Raw genomic sequence first — 19,403 nt, 5'->3', positions numbered from 1 at the left:
TCTGCCATGCCCCTTCCTAGCTCTCATCAGTCTTCAGTGCTCGAGATCTTGGCTCCAGCGTTTTTCTGTTCAAATTTATTGTCAAACTCAAGCCTCTATCCTATCCCATTCTACTTGTGCATTACATGTGGTTGGTTAAAATCCCAAAGATCAGGAAGAAATTAAACCACTAAACATATGTCAAAGTAATTTCTTATCTATGCTTATCTACTCCTCTCAAATCTACGCATTTCTTTGAACACTTGCAGCATTTATTTCACAAAACAATATAAAAGGGTAAAAAGCTAATGCCTTTCAGGAGTTAATAAAGAAAAACTTGGAAGTGTACAGTAAGTATTTACAGATCAGTTTCACTCAGGTACGTTATTTTTTAAACATCCTTTAAAACTGGAGTCAGATTTCACTCTTCTGAATTCAAACTCTGCATATCACAGCTGTCAGCCACAACCCAAAAGGCATCATTTTCCTCAGTAAGGCAAATATACACAGAGACCATGATTCTATTGCCAGATTTGACATTTGATCATTTGGTTCTCATCTCCACAACCGACAGAGATGATGTTATGATAAGCCAGAATAGATGCCAGCTGCAAGTTATTCTCAGCACAGACGTCAGAATACATTGTAGTGTACATTCTGTGTGATATTGTTTACAGTTACTAAAGCTTTTCTTTGATTCTGAGTGTCCCATATGGTCATGAAAATAATCCGTTCTCTGTACAGCTCCTTATCCCTATGGACGTGAGAGACAGTGGAAAGTTCTGTGAGATGTTACTTATTCCTTGGAGTAAATTAATTGGATTCAGCCTGAAAATTGGTCTGGGGGCTAAAAGAAAAAGCTTTGAATAGGCATTTGTATCAGAAGTATAGCAATGCTTATTAGCTGTCCCTGCAGTTACTAGGAAAAAAAAAAGAAAAGGAACAAGACAGCTCCCCCTCTTCTCAAATTAGTTTTTGAACTGCTGCGAATGTTTAAAGTAACATTTATCTTTCATTAGTCTGTAGGAAGCTTCTGCACAAGCTATAAGTCAGCCAGCGCAGTTTACCACTTGCATTTATTTATTTATTTTATTTATTTATTTTTTTCAGTTTGTGCCATTTACTTTTCCTTAACACCACTCCTCCACTGTGGAAGCCTGGACTCTTGCAAGCCAGTCAAATACAAAATCAACTTACCCAGTGCTGCTGGTGTATGCCTGCCCCAGCACACAGTCTTCGGGAGGTGCTTCTGGGTTAAACCAAAAGTCAGCGAAACACTTGCTAGACTGTGACTTTAGAGGTGCAGAGCGCTCAAATCCATAATCACTGAAAAACATCAACACCAAACACATTACTATCCCCACTTTATTCACTAATCTAATTTGAGATAGATGCGATTACTTTAACAGCAAGGGAGATTTGTTTAATATTATCTCCTGATAGCTGGACACATAACTTTATGAAGGTAGTTCTGTTTTAATTGTAGTTTTATAACAGGAGTTGTGTACCCATGGGGGCAAAACTGGTTGCAATTACTTTGTCAGTTCTGAAAAATTAACTCTCTTGGTAGCTTAGATTTTTAAAAGGTATTCCTTGCCACTTGGACCAACACATTTCTTCTGTTGTTTGCTTAATTTGTAAATGGAACAGGTTTGCTTGCCCTACAAATCAATCCAATCGTCATTTTGAAGTCTTGATCAACAGACATCAGGATTCATGAGACAAATACTTAAAGCATGGCAACGTTTTTAAACAAAAGCAGATGCAAAAGCACCCTGTTATTCTATGTTTTGCATTGTTTCTTGGTTGTTTGCACACAGCTATGCAGGGGGAGGTGCAAAAGGAGGAAAATAAACCCCTCCAACTCTATGTAACATTTCTCTAGTGGTAAATCTGAAGGTCCACAGGCAGACTCACCATAAGAAATCAGAGCTCGTGCATTCACAGACTTTGGATGTGAGAGCTGACGTGAAACTTCTCCCTTTAATGCACCATGATGAAATTTTCCTCTTCCGAAAGCTCCTCTGCTGACCCATGATGCATCGATCGCCCTGGACATCAAAGCACCAGACTTACTGCACAGAATAACCTACACCATGCAGATGTGATCTTAAGTTGTCATGAGAAAGGCTGGTCTTATTGCCAAGACTGGACACTGGTATCAAGTCATCAATTTCTAGAGCAATCTACAGCAAATTATCTATGAGGAGACTATAAAAATGTGATCAATGTATTTTGAACTTGAGACTGTAGGATAACAGACTCTAAGAAGGAAAAAAAAAAATCAAAACAAAAACACAACACAATTCAATTCAATTCAAATGTGTAAGTATACAAAGCTTTCACATCCATTACTGGGACATTACAGGGTTGTAACATACACCATATTTCCGGGCACAAATCCAAAGATATGCATGAAAATTCAAGTGCAGTTTAACCCACGTTTCATGTGTGCATAATCCAGGCACAAGCATACAAAAGTGCATTTAAAAAAATCAGTCTTGATTCAGATGGCTGAAGTTCTATCTAAATGACCATATCTCGTGTAGGCAGTCAACAGGAAGCACCAGGCACATGTTCACAGGTAGAATTAAGACCATCTGCATCTAACACTCTACTCGTAATAGGGCAGCTGTAAGTGCTCTATCAGAGTCATTTTAGTAGCTTTTATTTTCTGAAAGACATTTAAATGTCAATATCCCAAGAAAATGTTACTGTTAGGCTCAGTCGTGAATTACATCCTTTCAAAATACACAGCAATTTCAAAGAAGAACAATAAAAATATGCATGAGAAACAAGTGAAAGTTGGAGAACTGTACTAACACAAAGCAGTATACAAAAAAGAAACAAGAAATAAGAAAAAGAAACATGCAGAGCAAGAGAACAAATATTTAGGAAGAAACAAACACAATAATTAGAATGAGTAAGAATAAATATGACTAATTCCTATTTAATGCAAAACTCTTCACATTAGTCTGTTTAATCAATACATTACATAGAGAATGTAGCTTCCCCAAAATGGAATTGGCCAGAGCACTAGGATAAGCACAAACTTAATGCATTTCTGCAGAAATGGTATTGCCCCAAATAACTGGACTCTATTACAGGATCAGTCTACTGAGATCCTAAATTATGTCTGGAATGGACTTTACATGTGGCAATTTATATATGAATACAGCATGTGGTCAAGAAGTTGGCAGAACATATGACTACATGTTGAAATTGCTTCAATCAATAATACAGATTTTAGTTTATGGTAATGGTTCGTAATCCATTAGGACCACCTATTATTATGGCAGACCACCACATATATTTCCACTTTTCCCAGAATACAGTTCACACAACTAAAGGGAACACAAAATCCTCCCCCTTTTTAAACAATTTTAACATCAACAAAATACCAGCCTAAGGAGATTAAAGCTTGTGAAGTGTCATCCAAATTCTATTAGGAAATATTTTCCTAGCACACAGCAGTACACGGATCTTTCAGATACATAAAAGTTATGGCATTTAACAGTGCATACCTGTAGATTTGTGAGATCCCAGGATTCATAGTCATCATCAGTACACTCCCTGGGGAAGGATGGCCTGAAGTCCACCTTCACAAGTTCCCAATCTGAACGGTAACTAATGTGTCCAAAGACTCTAAACAAAAAGATCAAACATAAAATCTTGAAGGTAAGAAACACCTTGCATCTGAGATTCCAGTTTTATCTTCTGCTTTCCATGGTCATGGTTCCCTACTAAAAAGTCCCTTATGTTTTTTCTTCTACTTTTACTCATCTTCACATACAATATGTCCAGTTAGAAAATAGTAGTCAATTGTATACAGAAGTTTACTAAGAAAAAATATAGCTCCTGGATCAGAGATTCCCCCCCCCTCCCCCCCCCCGCCAGCAAACTGTCCAGGAGTTTAAATGGAAATACACCACCTTTTCTAATTTGGAACCCAATATTTTTGTCTATTATCTCGTTACATGAAACAACCTCTGATTTTGACCTGGAATTTTGACCTTTCTGATCAGGGATCAGAACTTAGGAATGCTGGATTCAGGTTCCAACTCTGTCACTAAGTCCTTATGATGATGGTGCAACTTCTTAACTTTTTATTTCTTTTTAATTTTTAGATTTTTAATTTAGATTTCAGATGGCAATATTACTATGGTTCAAACTCACAGCAGCATCATGAAATTGTATTCCTTTCTAAGGAATAGACTGAACATACACATTGTGCTGGAGAATTCTGACTCTCCTCTTCATTTCAGATAGTCCAATCTCAAACAAAAAACAGTCATAAACTGTAGATTTCTCTTTGAAAAAAAACTGGAAATCTCACAGCTTTAAAAACATGGTTTCACTGCCAAAGCAGCCAACGTTTTCAAAGCCAGAATATTTATTTCCAAAACAAAATGGGCAAGTATGACATTCAGCAACAAATTAGAAAGGATAAAGACTCTATCTGGGCAAAAGTCAAATGTATTTGTGGTTTGTATTAGGTTTACGTGTCTTACTTGCCAAGGAATTTAAGGTTGATTCTGAAGCCAACAATTCCTGTGCAGCTCGTACTGCACAGAGTTCATATTCCAAGCTTTAGTAGCATTCTCCAAACTAATTCATTCCTTTTGTTTTGTCCTCTGTTTTGCCCAAGTCCAGACAGAGCAGGAATGGTATAGTTTTGCTAAAAGCATTCTGCTGTTTACACTCATTTCTCTTGTCCTGAATACCAGGTTCAAAGAGGAGCTAGGGTGGAGCAGAAGCGAGGAAATGGTGAATTCTTGGCAACAGAGGCAACATCTAAGCCTCTTCCATGGTAGATGGATGTAGAGGTCTGAAGTCCACCACAGAGGTTGAAAAAAAGTTGCAGAGACTAAAGATGTACAGTGATTTCTTCCTTTTTTTTTTTTTTTTTTTTTTTCTCCTCCCCCCAGTGTCTTTGCTTTTCAGACATAGCACAGAGGTGTAGGTATAATTGATAGATTACTGCCCATGATTGAACAGTCCACACTCACAGGAAACTTCACCAACAGAAGTGTGCTTATTTAAACAGAAACATCGGCATTTAGTTTGCATGTTTTGCTCTTTTCATAGTAAGGTTCTGAAATTAAAGGACTTGCATCATCTACTCTCTCTCCTTTTCGCCCTGGGGTTCAGAAGTAGAAACAATACACAAAACCAAAAAAACTGTGGCTCAGTCCACTGACTGTATGTGAATATAGGTGTGTGGTCCCTCTTCTCTCAGCAGGACAACTGTCTTGCATCGAGACCTACAGGTTTGGTTCCTTTTTCTGGTTCAGCTGGATCCTGAGAGCTGCTGTCACCATATGTTCTTATTCACTTATACTTACATATGCAATAAACTGACTGCTTAGGTGGTCTCATGCTTTTTCCACAATGCCTAGTTCAATATGACTGGCTTTGCTGACAGAAATTAAGTGTCTTTTGCATGCTAAATACCTGTTTCTTTTTTTTCTTTTTTTTTTTTTTTTAATATCTTTTTCTTTTTCTCCACACAAGGTACTAAAGTAAGGCAGACTACCATGTTTTTCTGCAGCTACCTACCTTAGTGAATGCTTCTCCAGGCTCCAAAAAAATTTACAAAACAGCTACATTTCTTTTATTAACTCATTTATCAACAAATACATTGAAGTGCAAGGATTCAATTCCTCTCAAAGCCTCACTTCTGACCTAAGGAAAACATTTTCTACTGAAGAAAATTAAATTTTCTTCATTCATGTTAGCTATCTGAGGTAGGTGAGTCAAGGGAGAAGGAAGGAGATGGCTGGTTGAGTTCAAAGCAGGATATAGTCAAAAGTCTCCTGAAAGCATGAAACACAATCTCTGGACAATTAATAAGTATGTTTGAGACCTTACAGTGGATGAGGTTGATTCCAGATGACTATAAAAAGGAGAATATTTCACCTATATATTTAAAACAAAAACACAGATTCCCCTAAACTCCCCTCAATAAACAAAAACAAAACAAAATTGATGTGAAAAAAACTAGAGCCCACGGAGTTACAGAATTCATTTTGATACCCACAAAGATACCAAACAAATTATTAAGCTATCCACTTATAAGCGCCTTGGAGATAATTAAAATGATAACAGCCACCATGGATTTGTCAAAAACAAATCATGTCAAACTAATGTAATTTCCTTCTTTTACAGGGTAACTGGCTTAGTAGATAAAGGAAAGTAGTAAATGTGGCATATTTTGACCTTTGTTAAAACAGTTACACAGTTCTAGGTGACATTGTCTGAACTTAAAAAAAAACAAAACAGTAAATAACAGTGCAGTTAAAATCATAATGAGAATGGGATTGCATATCTAATTAGGAAAAAAAAAGACATTTTCAGAAAGTAGTTATTCAAAGAGGAAGACATTTTGAGATATGTATTACAAAGATATGATAGATCTACATTTAATATTTTCATTAGCACCTTCATGGTCAAAGAACAAACACACAGAAACTTTTCTGTAGATAACACAAAAATCAGCATGATAAAATACTCCAAAACCAAGTGTAAAAAATACTCCTAGAAATAGAGAAATCAAAGATACAAAACTGATATGGAGAATAACTTTCAAAAAACAAAGCAAAGACTTGTAAATTATATCAAGAACACAATTTTGCTGCAAAAGAAGAAAAACTAATTCTAGGTTGTATTTAGAACCGGAAAACAGAAGAACTGGAGGTAAATATTTTGATAAACTTGGCACTGATGAAGCCTGTGAAAGAACATGGTGTCTGATTTTGGATGTTATACGCATACTTACACATCAACTAAAAATGGATTTGAAGAAGGGCAAGGATGACTCACAAGCTGCTTAGAAAAAGTAACCAATAAAGATATATGGAAAGAATTCTTTTTTTCCTCTTGAAAAAAAAAAAAAAAGAAAAACAACAACAAAATGTCTTCAGAGTCTTTCTATAGGTTGAAGAGCTGTCTTCAAAAAGACTTGGAGGAGGGGCATAAAGGAGGAAGGGCACAAAGGAGGAAGAACAAGAATTAATAACTTAAAAGGTACAGCTACAGAATTATTCACAGGCTGCTGAGGTTCTATTGTCTCCCATAGAAGTGAAATATTAGTGAAACATGGGCAATAGAGATAAGATAACATTTGGAGATATTGCCCAGTCCAACATCTTTTAATTAAAAAAATAATAATAATTAAAAAATCATGGAAATTACTACAGAAATCATGAAAATTCCACAAGAACAATATAGATGCTATGTGCAATCTATATCTATACTGTCTCACTACACAAATCCTAAGTCTCTCTTCTAAAGACTTTTATGAAAATACAGAAATAACCTTTTTCTTGTAGCTCAGCCTCTTGCAGAAAACAAACAAACAAACAAACAAACAAAAACTTATTTCCATTATGTTTCTTCTTATTCTATACACCAAAAACCACGTTCTGACAGAGACAGTACCTGATTCAACCATTCTCTCAGTGAAGTAAAATTCCTGAGATTCAAGGAATTGTCTCATCATAACCACAAACTCCTTGAAAACTGCATGCATACAGCTTTGAATTTCCTGGGACACATTTCCAAAGGAATCCAGCAATTTGCATGCACCTAGCTTTGCAAACACTTTGAAAACGTGGTCTTATGATTATTAATGCTGTTGCTGACATAAAAATTGTTGCCTTATTGAGTGTTTTGCAGACATGTCACAAGAGCCCACTCAAATGTATTACCAAATATCACTAGGATTTATTTTTTTATTTTTATTTTTAAAGTGTCTTTCCAAAGTAAAAAAAATGGGAGGGGGGAGGGAGGGAGCATTTTTAAAGTAGGATGCAATGGATTGGAGAAAAATGTAAGTTACAATAAAGTGATACATAACAGCAACCATAATCTAATAGCTCAGGTGCAAAACATATATCCAATAAAATGGATATGAATGGAAAAAATTCATACAGTGCAACAAGGGTAACCAATGATTAAAAGACAAATATCAAGAATATAATAATTCATAAGCTACTAAAACATTCTTCTTGAATAATTATATTTCATTAGAAAGTCATCAAATCAATTCTGCTTAAACTATGAAAGATGATGCTGTGATACATAATTTTTGAAAGAAATTCCAATTACCTTAGAAATTCATTTCCTTTTATTTGCAAGGATTTGGGATCCATAATTTTAACTTCAGTATTTCAGTTACCATAACAACTTTTTACATTTGTTCCTGGTTCATTTATGAGCACATCATTTTTAAATTTGATTGCATCATTTGATAGCTAAGACAGTTTAATGCAGTTTTTAAGCTAACTCATTTAAACTATTTGCTGGAGGATTGCTTTTTCTTTCCTCTTTCCTTCCCCCCCCCCCCCCCTTTTTTTTTTTTTTCTGTTCTTGATAAAGCTCATAATGAGGGAGAGCTAATTTAATAGAAAATATATGCAATGATAATCTCTTCCGGTAAATTCATATTTCTATTCAATAGAAAAGGGCATCTATTCAATTGATATTCTTAGTTTACAGGAGCAGTAATAGCTGCATTGCCCGCTGTCTGTGTCATTAGAGAATCACCTGACTGAAGCTATGATGGTGCTGGTGCTGAAGTCTTCCAAAAATTCAGCTTTCATGGCTTCATTCAGGAGAAATGAACAAGATTTTCACACCATGCTGTTCATCTCAAATGTCACAGTAGCTCTTTATATTCACCATCCTTGCCTTCCTCTTTTACTTTTCTCCTGTGTTCTTCAAGATTTTGTTCATAGGTTTTCACAGCATCAAAACACATTCTTTGCCAGAGCAGATGGATTTCGTCTATCATGTCCCATACCATGGATCTAATGCCATATAAATTAATATATGCCTTAAGCAACTTTTTTTTCACATTACATTGGTTTATCTTTGAGCTGTTAGCCCTGTTCTATTAGTCTGGACAAAGGAAATGGCTCTGAGCAGCCTGATGTCAGATAGACCCACCAAATACTTGGAGCAGCATACCTTAACCTGCAACACTTTTGCTTTACTGCTGAATATCTGAGAACAATCAAAGACCTCTGAGTGGAGGAAGTAATCCTGCTGTACTACAGCACCAAGGTCGTGAAGACAGCACATGTGGAATTTATTCAGATGTTTAACATGGCAACTTAAATTGTCCAAGTTTTCCACTCGTATTGAAGACTAGTGATGACAACTATGTGATGCATAACTACTTTTGTTTGAAATCAGATGCCTCTTTCATTCTAGACATACTGCTTTAATCTCCCAAGTGCTGCATTAGCTTTTGCATTCCTCTGTACGTCTTTGTCATCATCTGTGATGTTTGAAATAGCACGCTGCCAGGTAACAAAATTTGTCTGCGCAGTCCCTGCTGATACACACTGCTAGCTTCACATGCCAGCTGGGAGTAGAAGAAGACCTCTTGTTTTCTGGGAGATCCTTCAAATGTATAAAACTATCAACAGAATAAAAGCTAGGATTTGAATCAGGAGTGCCCATATCACCTATAGAGAAGGTCACGTCAATGGCTCTAACTTGGATAATGCATTTTAAACCTTTCTTCCAGGCAGCACCAAAGCAAAGATGTCAAAGCATTTGACATGTAGGCAGGTACCAGAAATTATTTTTGGATCTTAACCTCAAAATTGAACAGTGAGTGTGTGACCAAGCCAAGAAAGGAAATAGGACTTTCAGAGGTGTTAGCTACCTATTTTAATAATTCCCAGTCTATCTCTTGGAAAGTATTTAAATGGAACTAGTCACAGAGTTATGCTAAAAAAGTGGTATTTAGATTTTGTTCCTAATGCTAAGGCTTCCTTTCCAGTAGCAAATCATATTAGTAGGAACAACAGTTGTCAGAGAATTTACTGTACCATTACAGTATTTTTTCTAATTGTCACATCTCCTTGATTATTTTTATAACACAATTGAAATTGCAGATTGAATGCTTAATCCACTTTATGGTTCAGTAGATATCAGAGGCCATTTACATTACCACAGCAACGACTTTCTCAGCTGTACCTTACACAAAAGCAATACTTTGGTAGAAGTTTTTTGTCAGCTTATGATGAGCTCAAAGAGCTGAGACTCCTTAGCTTCATTTTGATCTTTACAATAGATTGTGACAACATAACTGAAACAACAAATGTTGTAAAATAAAGGTCACAATAATTTTGTTGTTTTGCCTGTTGTAGTTCGTATTACTATAGTGCCTTTGAATATAAAGCAAGACACATGGCCACCCCATGCCAGAATCTCTAAAGAAATGATCAAGTTGAGGGAGTAAAGTAAGGTTCTGGCACTGGGAGGATGCACTTTATCTCTAGTGTAACCACTGCCAACGTGTAGTGTTCTTAACTCACAGAAGTGGTGACATTATTAATGAAAGATTTGCACAGGGATATGGGCTAGAAGAATATGTTAGCCATGACTGTGTATACAGTGTTGTTTTTGAAAAGTGACAAATGAATTTGTATAGAAATGCTTTCCTTCTAACAGTTGTCTTCACTTCCTTTACACCATTGTAAAATCAACAAAAAATGTAGAGTGGGATCATACTAGTAAAATGGATGAAAGTGATGTCACATTCAAACTGCAGTCTGTTATGCATCAAGATCATAATTCAGCATATTTTTCTAATTCCCCCAAAAAACATAACAGAGGTCACATTATCAATGGCCTTCCTAAATTGCAACTACAAAAGTGATGAATGCTTCCATGTGCAAACATAGACACCTGCCTACATAAAACAACTGCATATAAACAGTGCTTGTGTACGCAACATAGCATGTGCAAATATGCTTAGACACTTATGACTTAAGTGCTTTTAACTACAAACACGTGCATATACTTAATGCACTAAAAAGAAGAGCTTTTCTTTTCTTCTTCCCCTCCCCTTCCCCCGGTTTAGCTGCCAAAGTGAAAAATGAGGGGAGGAAACAATTTTAGTTGAAATTGAACCAAAATATGTTTTTTCACGTTCCCTGCCCCCCAAAAATAATAATTGCCAATCATTCTTTTATGCCAGAACATCTTGGTTTCAGCTCTTTTGGGGAAAAGGAACGGAAATGAATGCGTAGGTTCTGAGAAGTGCTGGGGAGGAGCAGGATGAGCGCCTTTCCATTTTATCCAAAGGTTCAGTGGCTTCGTGATGTTTGTGAATTACCTCCAACATTTTTTTCCATCTATTCAGTAAAATCCTGTCCAAGAACAATCTTTTAGTTTGTAACCCATTTGGAAAAAAATGTAGATTTAATGCCTAGCCTGATGCCTTATGCAGAAGTAAATACAGGGTGGACTATGAAGAAAATAGATTAATTTAAGGAGAAACATATGGCATTATAAAGCATAGTTTTGCATCAATCAAATCTCTGGTGTCATCTTAGATAAAGATCAAATCAATCTGTGTAATTTACTATATTTTATAATTAATTCTTTAGCTAATATTTTTTTTTTCTACTCACATATTTAAAAAGCAGAGCTCTTTTATTTATTACAGATTGGAAATTCTTCATTCAGATTTCACCTGGCTGAGCCAGAGTAAATAGTGTATGGTCACCTAAATAGGAGGAGGTAATGCCTTCATTTTAAAAGCAAAACATATCTGAGCAACACTTATTCAAATTGCACTCAGACAAGAAATCAGATGGCTGCAAATAAAACCTAGAACTCACCTTGGGAAATCAGCTACTTTCTTACATATTGAGGTTTTATCTACTATTTAGTCACCCTTTTTAAAGGGTTACAGTAAAAGGTTATAAAGGTTATTCTACACAAGATCTTAGGAAAAAATCCCTAAAAAAAAAAAAACAAAAAAAAAAACAAACAATTGTCCATAAGGAAGATTTTGATTCTACCTGACACAAAGAAAAGGCCTTTTATGTAACCTCCTACTAAAACTGAAGTACCATGGTTATTGTGCTGACTGGATTTACATTGCAATCTCAATAACCTGGTTTGGGTAATGCTTCCAGAAGCTGAATTGTGCTTAAGAAATAATTTTTACAGATTTGAAACTTTCATTATATGAACTACATCCTTTGAAGAGGAACAACAATATTTCAGAAACACACAATTCTTCCTTTTTCCACTAAGTTGGGCCATCACTCAATCCAGTGTTATTATGTTGCTTTTTTTTTTCCCACAAAAATAGTATGTTGTGAAACGTAAGATTGAGTTTCAGTAAATTTCACTCTTAAAGAATTTAGAGCAAAGTAAAATCTACTAGAATGTGTACTATTTTGATGAATTTAACATATATCAATTAGTTGAGACAATATCTGAACATACCTTACTTATTCGTTTAGCAGTAAATGGTGGATTTGAGCTCTTCATTTAGAAAATGAATTTACACAGAATTATTTTCCTAAACTGTATGAATACTTTACTGCTTAAAACTCCTAAAACTCTTCACTAGGTCTATTGCAGAGCACAATGGAATAAAATATATTTTCTTTGGCATTTGACAGTACATATTTTGAATACTGCAGGGGATGTGGGTGAATGATTTTGATTAATGTCGACTGGCAGATGACAATTCAGTTTTCTGAAAACTTTTGACAAGTCAACAACATTTGTTTTTTCTGTTTTTTGGAGAAAACACAAAACTTTCTGAAATGAAGACTTGAGGTAACCATGTTCATATTCCCCTGTTGCTTCAGTAAGCTTTCCAGACCACGTCATTTTGGATAAATTAGGACAGAAGAGAATTCTAATAACCTGTCTTGCAGGGGACTTTCAGTGTCCCAGTCACCATGATGGAGAACAGGAAATCTCTTAGACACAGTGCTACTGGGTCCCTTTATGCCTTTCCCAGATAATGTTGTTGTTGTTTTTTAATACAAATTAGAAATGTAGAAGGAAATCCCTAACCTAATTTCAGATGGATGATTGCAAAAAAGGTGTTGTGTTTTTTTAACATCAGGTCTTTGGCTATTCATCCAGATATTTAAATATATTTTCACAAAATCACTGTTTTTTAACAAAAAACAAAACAAAACAAACAAACATACTACAACCACAACCAACACCACCAACAAAAAATATCAAACAGCATATCGTCATCACATTCTTTTCTATCTGCCAGTAAGTACAGTTTAGTATAAGCTTTTGATCCCTGAACTTCCAATGAAGGCAGTAGAAATCCTTCATTCAGAGTTGTAAGTATCTCTGTGTGGAATATATTATACCATAAAAAGCTGTGCTTGAGAGAAGAGTAAGATGCTGGAATAATGCTGTTCTTCTCAGATCATACAAGTTAAAATGGAAGAGAAATGAATGGGATAGTGGAGAAAGAAAGAATGGACTACCAGTATGCCAAAGTCACCCCTGTGCACTATAACATTGTGAACATGGCACAACACTTTTAAGTACATTGAGAAGTACATTAAGCACTTTTTTTTTTCCTCCCTTGGGGAAAAATGCTACTGGTGCACATTAAAGGCAGTCCTGTTTCTAATTCATAGGAGAAAAAAGTGTGTCATGAGCACACTGAGCTCCAATATAAAGTGTTGCACAAGCTGTTCTAACTGATAGGAGCGGGCATATCATCCTGCACATCTCTGAGTGCAGGAATATTTTTTTTCTTGAATTCCCCTTTACTACTGCAGTCAGCCTGTCCCTTTCTCTAATTGGCAGGTGTTTTTTTACTCTCAGACACTTGTAACAATTAGCATTTATCCTGAGACAGAGCAAAACCTGCAGCTCAGATCCAGCTGTCCTGAGCTCTTTGGAAAAAAAAGACAGACAAATGTGGGCTTGAGTTGCAGAATCTGGTTGTTTAAACTCTATTTGCAGCATATGCCTCAGCCACTGCACAGAATTAAAGCATGTATTTGTTAGCATAGTGTTTGGTTTCATACAGTAATGCAGTTATTAAGACAACAATATAGTTGTTTACACTGTGAAGACAATTTTCACAAGAAAGGATTGATATTTAACACTTTTAAAGTCTGCCTAAGAATCTGTAGAAAACAGAAAAAATGCAAGCTATAGTTATTTTTACCTATATTTCTCAGATTTAGATCTGTAATCCTACTATTCCACACCTTCTGGTTGCAACTATGTGAAATCTCACACAAACAGAACTCTTCATCTTTACAATCTGAAATTGCACTCAGGTAACTTCAAAGACAAGCTGCGTAGTAGGACTATTTGGATATGATCAGGCCTGTGTGACTGCAGGAAGCAAAAGCAGTTACTCAAGGACTATTTCAAACATCCACAATTTAAAAACTGCTCAAGTGCATATTGAGAGAGAGCCCTGAAAAAACAGGTGAAAACAGAAACCTACGTCATGACCAGTGTTTCATCTCCAGGTTCACTTAGCAATCCATCTACGAAGACGGAAGTGCTGGTAAAATTATGTGTACTCCAAGTCTGGCCTTCATCTATGCTGAACCTGTTGAAAAGCAGAAATGGTTTTCATTTACAAGTATTATATAAATCAGAATTCATACACTCAAAAAAAAAAATCTCATAAACTCTAAAGCCATGGATTTACAATCACCAGAAGACAGTTTGCATGGGTAGTATATCTCATTAATGTGCTAGTGGCTTACATTATTAGGAAGCGTATAATAAATTTGTAACAACAGTGGAAATTCTAAGGCAAATAAAAAACAAATTCTGCCAAACAAACAATCTTGCTACTTTGTAGGTTTAAGAGTCAGTAATTTACACTCCATTCTTTCTAGTAGTCCCCAGGCTGGAGACCTGTTAAGCAGAGGTCATTGAAACATAAGTAGGGAAAACAGCTCAATTGCTAAAACACGTGGGATGTTCAATAACTCCAGGCACCATGATGATGGCCCCTCACAGATATAACTATCCTTTAAATTTTTTTTTTTAAAGGTGCTGAATGATCAGCAAAATGCATTTCAAATAGTCTCTGCACCCAGAGCTTATGACTCCAATTCTCTTGTCTTGTGTACTTTTCCTCCTTTTTTTGTACTCGGATGGTTAATGATGGCTTTTACTCCAGCAAACTAAGTGTACAGCCATGATCATATTAGTGTAGGGATTATTACTGAAAAATGAGCTTTATTACAGTATGAAAGTAATATTCTGACTGGATACCTAAGCCACATATGCACAACAGGCAGAATATCAGTGCCATGCACTGCTGGTACAAAAAAGTAGCAGACAATAATCATACTGAACATGGTTGTACTTTAGAGTTCCATGCTGTACTAATCATGCTTGTACTTTAGAATTCCAGGCTTGCTTTTTAAGCAAACTAAAAAGATCTACGCTGATGCAAGAAAATCTTGTTATAATTAATGCATTATGTCATGTCAACAGCACCATGAAGTAATCTTTAAGAAAACATCCACCTGAATTCTGTCAACTTAATTAATGTTAAATTAAGTTGACTCCACTTGCATTTCATACATGATTACATTGAAGCGTTCATCTTAAACTCTGAACTTTGTCTGAGGCATTGAATACACAATAATTCTACTCTAATTGATTGTAGGATTACTTGAGTATTTTAAGTGGGATGGAGGTGTCTTTGATAGCCACGATAACTCCACCATGGTCCAGGTACAAGATATGATGCTCTTCTTCAAAGACCTACAAGTCAGATAAAAAAAAAGGCCAACTAAGCAAATGCACAAAACAGCAGAAATAAAATGTATGAGCAAACCAGGGTTAAAAGACTTGTATGTTTTATAACGTCCACACTTCAAACTGAGAAGGACATAAAAGTCAGTTTAACTCATACTTCCCCAGCTGTAACACAAAAGAAAGTTAAGCAGGTGAATCAGACAACGTTCAGGTTCAAATCACAGTCAGATTAAACTGTCAAAAGTTATTTTATCCCAAGCTTGTATTTCTTGCAGTGTGCATTCTGCATTCCTTCCTATTATATATCACCAAGTGACCTATCACCTCACTTCAGTATTTGCCATATTCTCTGTATCTTGTAGAATGACATGCTTTGTAATCTAATTCTAAGAAAAATAGGAAAACTATTGCTGTCTGTGACTTTCTTACATGTTCTTCAGACTCCACAGAACTTGAAATAATTGGTGCTTGCATGTTTTCTGCATTTCCAGTGTCAATGATTAATTTAAATTCAAACTGTGTGTGATCTCACATGGAGGCTGCTCTAAGTTCTGAACCAAAATATATTCAATATTGATTTAATGGTATTCAAAATCTCCTAAATTCTTTTCATTTATTTTCTAGAGGCCATCAGCAGTATGAATGAATAGGTAATTATCCTCCCTTTTCCACATCCGGTATCAGTTTTAAGATATGGTTTACTTGTGTTATTAGTCTATTAAAGCTCATTTAACGTAACAGCAGGCATTAACATGCCAGTTACTACACATGCATAGCACTTAATAGATGAACATACAACCTCCTACATGCTTTGACAAACAGTGGTGAAGAACATAAAGGTTAGCTCTACTTTTCTTGTGAATAAGAAAATACAGACAACAACACTAAATGCTATTTTTTTTTTTTTTTTTGATATTATAGAATGCTGTATTTAGAGAGTTTATCAGCAAGATTGAACTAAAGGGAGGGTGGGGGGAGTCTTTATCTGTCATTCACAATTACTTCAAAAATAGCAAGCATTTAATTTGGATTTGGAATTCAGTCTTCCTCTCATCTAGTAAGAGTATATTTTATGGGAATCTTAGGACTTCAAGTGACTGATCAGCTGTTCAGTATTGCCAATTTACTGGCAACATCCTGATATGAAGCATTTACATTCCTGTCTACTTGTTCCATAAAGCTGCATATTTTAGAAGAGAATACAGTAAAAGGCAGACATTAATTTCAGACACGGTTCAAGAGGACGAGATCAGTTGGACAAGCAAGCGGAGTTTTGATCCTCCTATAAACTTTGTTTGAACTACTGCTTAAATCAAAAAGAAACAGCAATACCAGAACATCAAGTCTCCAAAAGCTTCACCTTCATACTGAAGATAATGGAGGCTGGTATCCACATGACTTCATCCAAATCAGATTTTCCCAGAAAAGCACCATAGCAATTCCTAGAGAACCATTTCAGTATGTCAGCTTTACCCTACTTCCACATAAACTATGGCACACTACAAGGCACAGTGGACACATTAATACCATGTTTATACCATGCTCTTCTTGCACACATTACAAACATTTTATAACCAAAATGTATGAAATTCTTTCATCTTCAGCAAATCAAAATGTATTAATAAATTCAATCTTGTGGAGATCAGTACAGAAGTAAATATTTATCTCTACTTTTTAAAACACCTAAAAACAAAAGTAAAAAAGTAAAAACTCATAGGTTGAGATAAAGACAGTTTAATAGGAAAGAAAAGAAAGGAAAAATAATAAATAATAATAAGAAGAAAAGAAAATACAAAGGAAGTGATACACAATGCAATTGTTCATCACCTGCTAACTCATGCCCAGCCTGTCCCTGAGCAGTGCCCCCCCCCCCCCTCCCCCCCCATTTATTTATTTTTATCTGTTTGTTTGTTTAGCACAATGCCATATGGCCTGGAACATCCCTTTGGTCAGCCTGGGACAGTTGTCCCGGTTCTGTCTCCTCCCAGCTCCTTGCATACCCCCAGCTTCCTTGCTGGCAGGGCAGCATAAACTGAAACATCTTTGAGTTAGTGTAAGCACTGCTCAGCAACAACTAAAACATAAGTGTGTTATCAGCATTATTCCCATCCTAAATCCAATACACAGCACAATACCAGCTAGGAAGAAAATTAACTCTATACCAGCCAAAACCAGGACAAAAGGGTTTATGTAAAGATGGTCCTGGTATCAGAGCTGAAGTCAAAATCCAGGAATAAGTAATATGCATATTCACAGTCAGCCATTAATTCTGTCCTATGCCTCTCCACTAACTGAAGTCAGGTAATATACTTATTATGACCCTAACAAGTAGCCAGCCACTACAGAACTTGATTATTATAGTCCATTTCTACATCTTTCCTTCTCTGACTTGATGACAAAGTTCTCCAAAAAAATCAATGTCTTTTATCTCCCTCTGCTCTCTCTGTTTGTTCCTGTGTCTATTGTAACAACTTCAGCTGCTATTTCAGGCCAGGTTATCAATTGGGAGCAATTAAGAGATCTCCATTAAATAAATGAAACACGTTTAAATGATCCAAGAAAAATTTATTGCACACAATTTTACTCTGAGATGCCTAAGTTTGAAAAGTAATCCAAAATACCTGAAGTCACTTTCATCTCATTTTTAAGATGTCTGCAGGAAAAACAAACAAACAAACCAAAAACACAAACACCTAATCTCACTTAAACAAATACATTCCAAATTACTTTGATACAAAAAGATTATGAAGCAGTGGACTGCAGATTGGGATATAGATTCAGTTCCTAGACACGCAATAGACTTTCTTTGTCATCTTAGTAGGTTGATAGAGCATTGTGGTTCCACTAGATACTTCCGCAGCAGATCCACCATGAAAGTTTTTTTATTCTTGTCTTTTATTTAAGCCATTTCTTCATAGAATCATAGAATGGCTCAGGCTGGAAGGGACCTTAAATATCATCTAGTTCCAACCCCCTGCCATGGGCAGGGATGCCACCCACTAGGTCAGGCTACCCAGGGCCTTGTCCAACCTGGCCTTGAACACCTCCAGGGATGGAAAATTCAGAGCATCTCTGGGCAACCTGTTCCAGTGCCTCACCACCCTCTGAGTGAAGAATTTCCTCCTAAACTCAAATCTAAATCTCCCCTCTTTTAGTTTAAAACCATTACCCCCTGTCCTCTCATTGTCTGCCCAAGGAAAAAGTTGTTCTCCATCTTCTTCTTTAAGCCCCCTTTAAATACTGAAAAGCTGCAATAACATCATCCCAGAGCCTTCTCTTTTCCAGGCTGAACACCCCCAGCTCTCTCTCAGCCTTTCTTCATAGGAGATGTGCTCCAGCACTCTGATCATCTTTGTGGCCCTCTGGACCCACCCTAACAGCCCACATCCTTCTTGTGCTGGGCACACCAGACCTGGCTGCATTACTCCAGGTGGGCCATCACAAGGGCAGAGCAGAGGGGCACAATCCCCTCCCTCCCCTGTGGGCCACCCCTCTGTTGATGCAGCCCAGAATGTAGTTGGCCTTCTGTGCTGCAAGCACGCACTGATGGTTCATATCGAGCTTTTCATCCACCAGAACCTTCAAGTCCTTCTTGGCAGGGCTGTTCCCAAAGAGTTCCACCCATTCTGTATTCATGTCTGTGATTACCTCAACCCAGGTGCAGTTCAACTTCCACTTAGACTTGTTGAACCTCATTAGGTTCCATATGGGCTCACTTTTCAATTTCTTCCAAAAGCCACTCTTACTCTGCCCTATTTCAAACACAGTGTTGTTAACACATGCAGTTGAAATAGCAGTGGCAGCCATAATGTGAACATAAACTATTTCTTTAGAAAAAAAAATAAACATACTTGTATTATACATAAGGTCATTCTTAACATTTAGCA

General features: G+C 36.3%; 1 protein-coding gene across 4 annotated transcripts in view; it reads right to left on the bottom strand.

Annotated features, from left to right (window-relative positions):
- SORCS2 (sortilin related VPS10 domain containing receptor 2) overlaps positions 1-19,403 on the bottom strand; it is a 546,865-nt gene that overhangs the window by 36,269 nt on the left and 491,193 nt on the right. For all 4 annotated transcript variants that reach the window (XM_082758745.1, XM_082758747.1, XM_082758746.1 and 1 more), the window contains exons 13-17: positions 15,431-15,522; positions 14,240-14,347; positions 3,504-3,624; positions 1,897-2,030; positions 1,177-1,305 (exon numbers count right to left, since the gene is read on the bottom strand). In XM_082758745.1, the coding sequence (XP_082614871.1) occupies positions 1,177-1,305; positions 1,897-2,030; positions 3,504-3,624; positions 14,240-14,347; positions 15,431-15,522 (584 nt within the window). The remainder of the gene's footprint in view (positions 1-1,176; positions 1,306-1,896; positions 2,031-3,503; positions 3,625-14,239; positions 14,348-15,430; positions 15,523-19,403) is intronic.

This window comes from Aythya marila (genome assembly GCF_965140915.1).
Source record: "Aythya marila genome assembly, chromosome: 4".
Lineage (NCBI taxonomy): Eukaryota > Metazoa > Chordata > Aves > Anseriformes > Anatidae > Aythya > Aythya marila.
The sequence above is the reverse complement of the archived record's forward strand: the minus strand, read 5'-3'. Positions and strand labels throughout refer to the sequence as shown.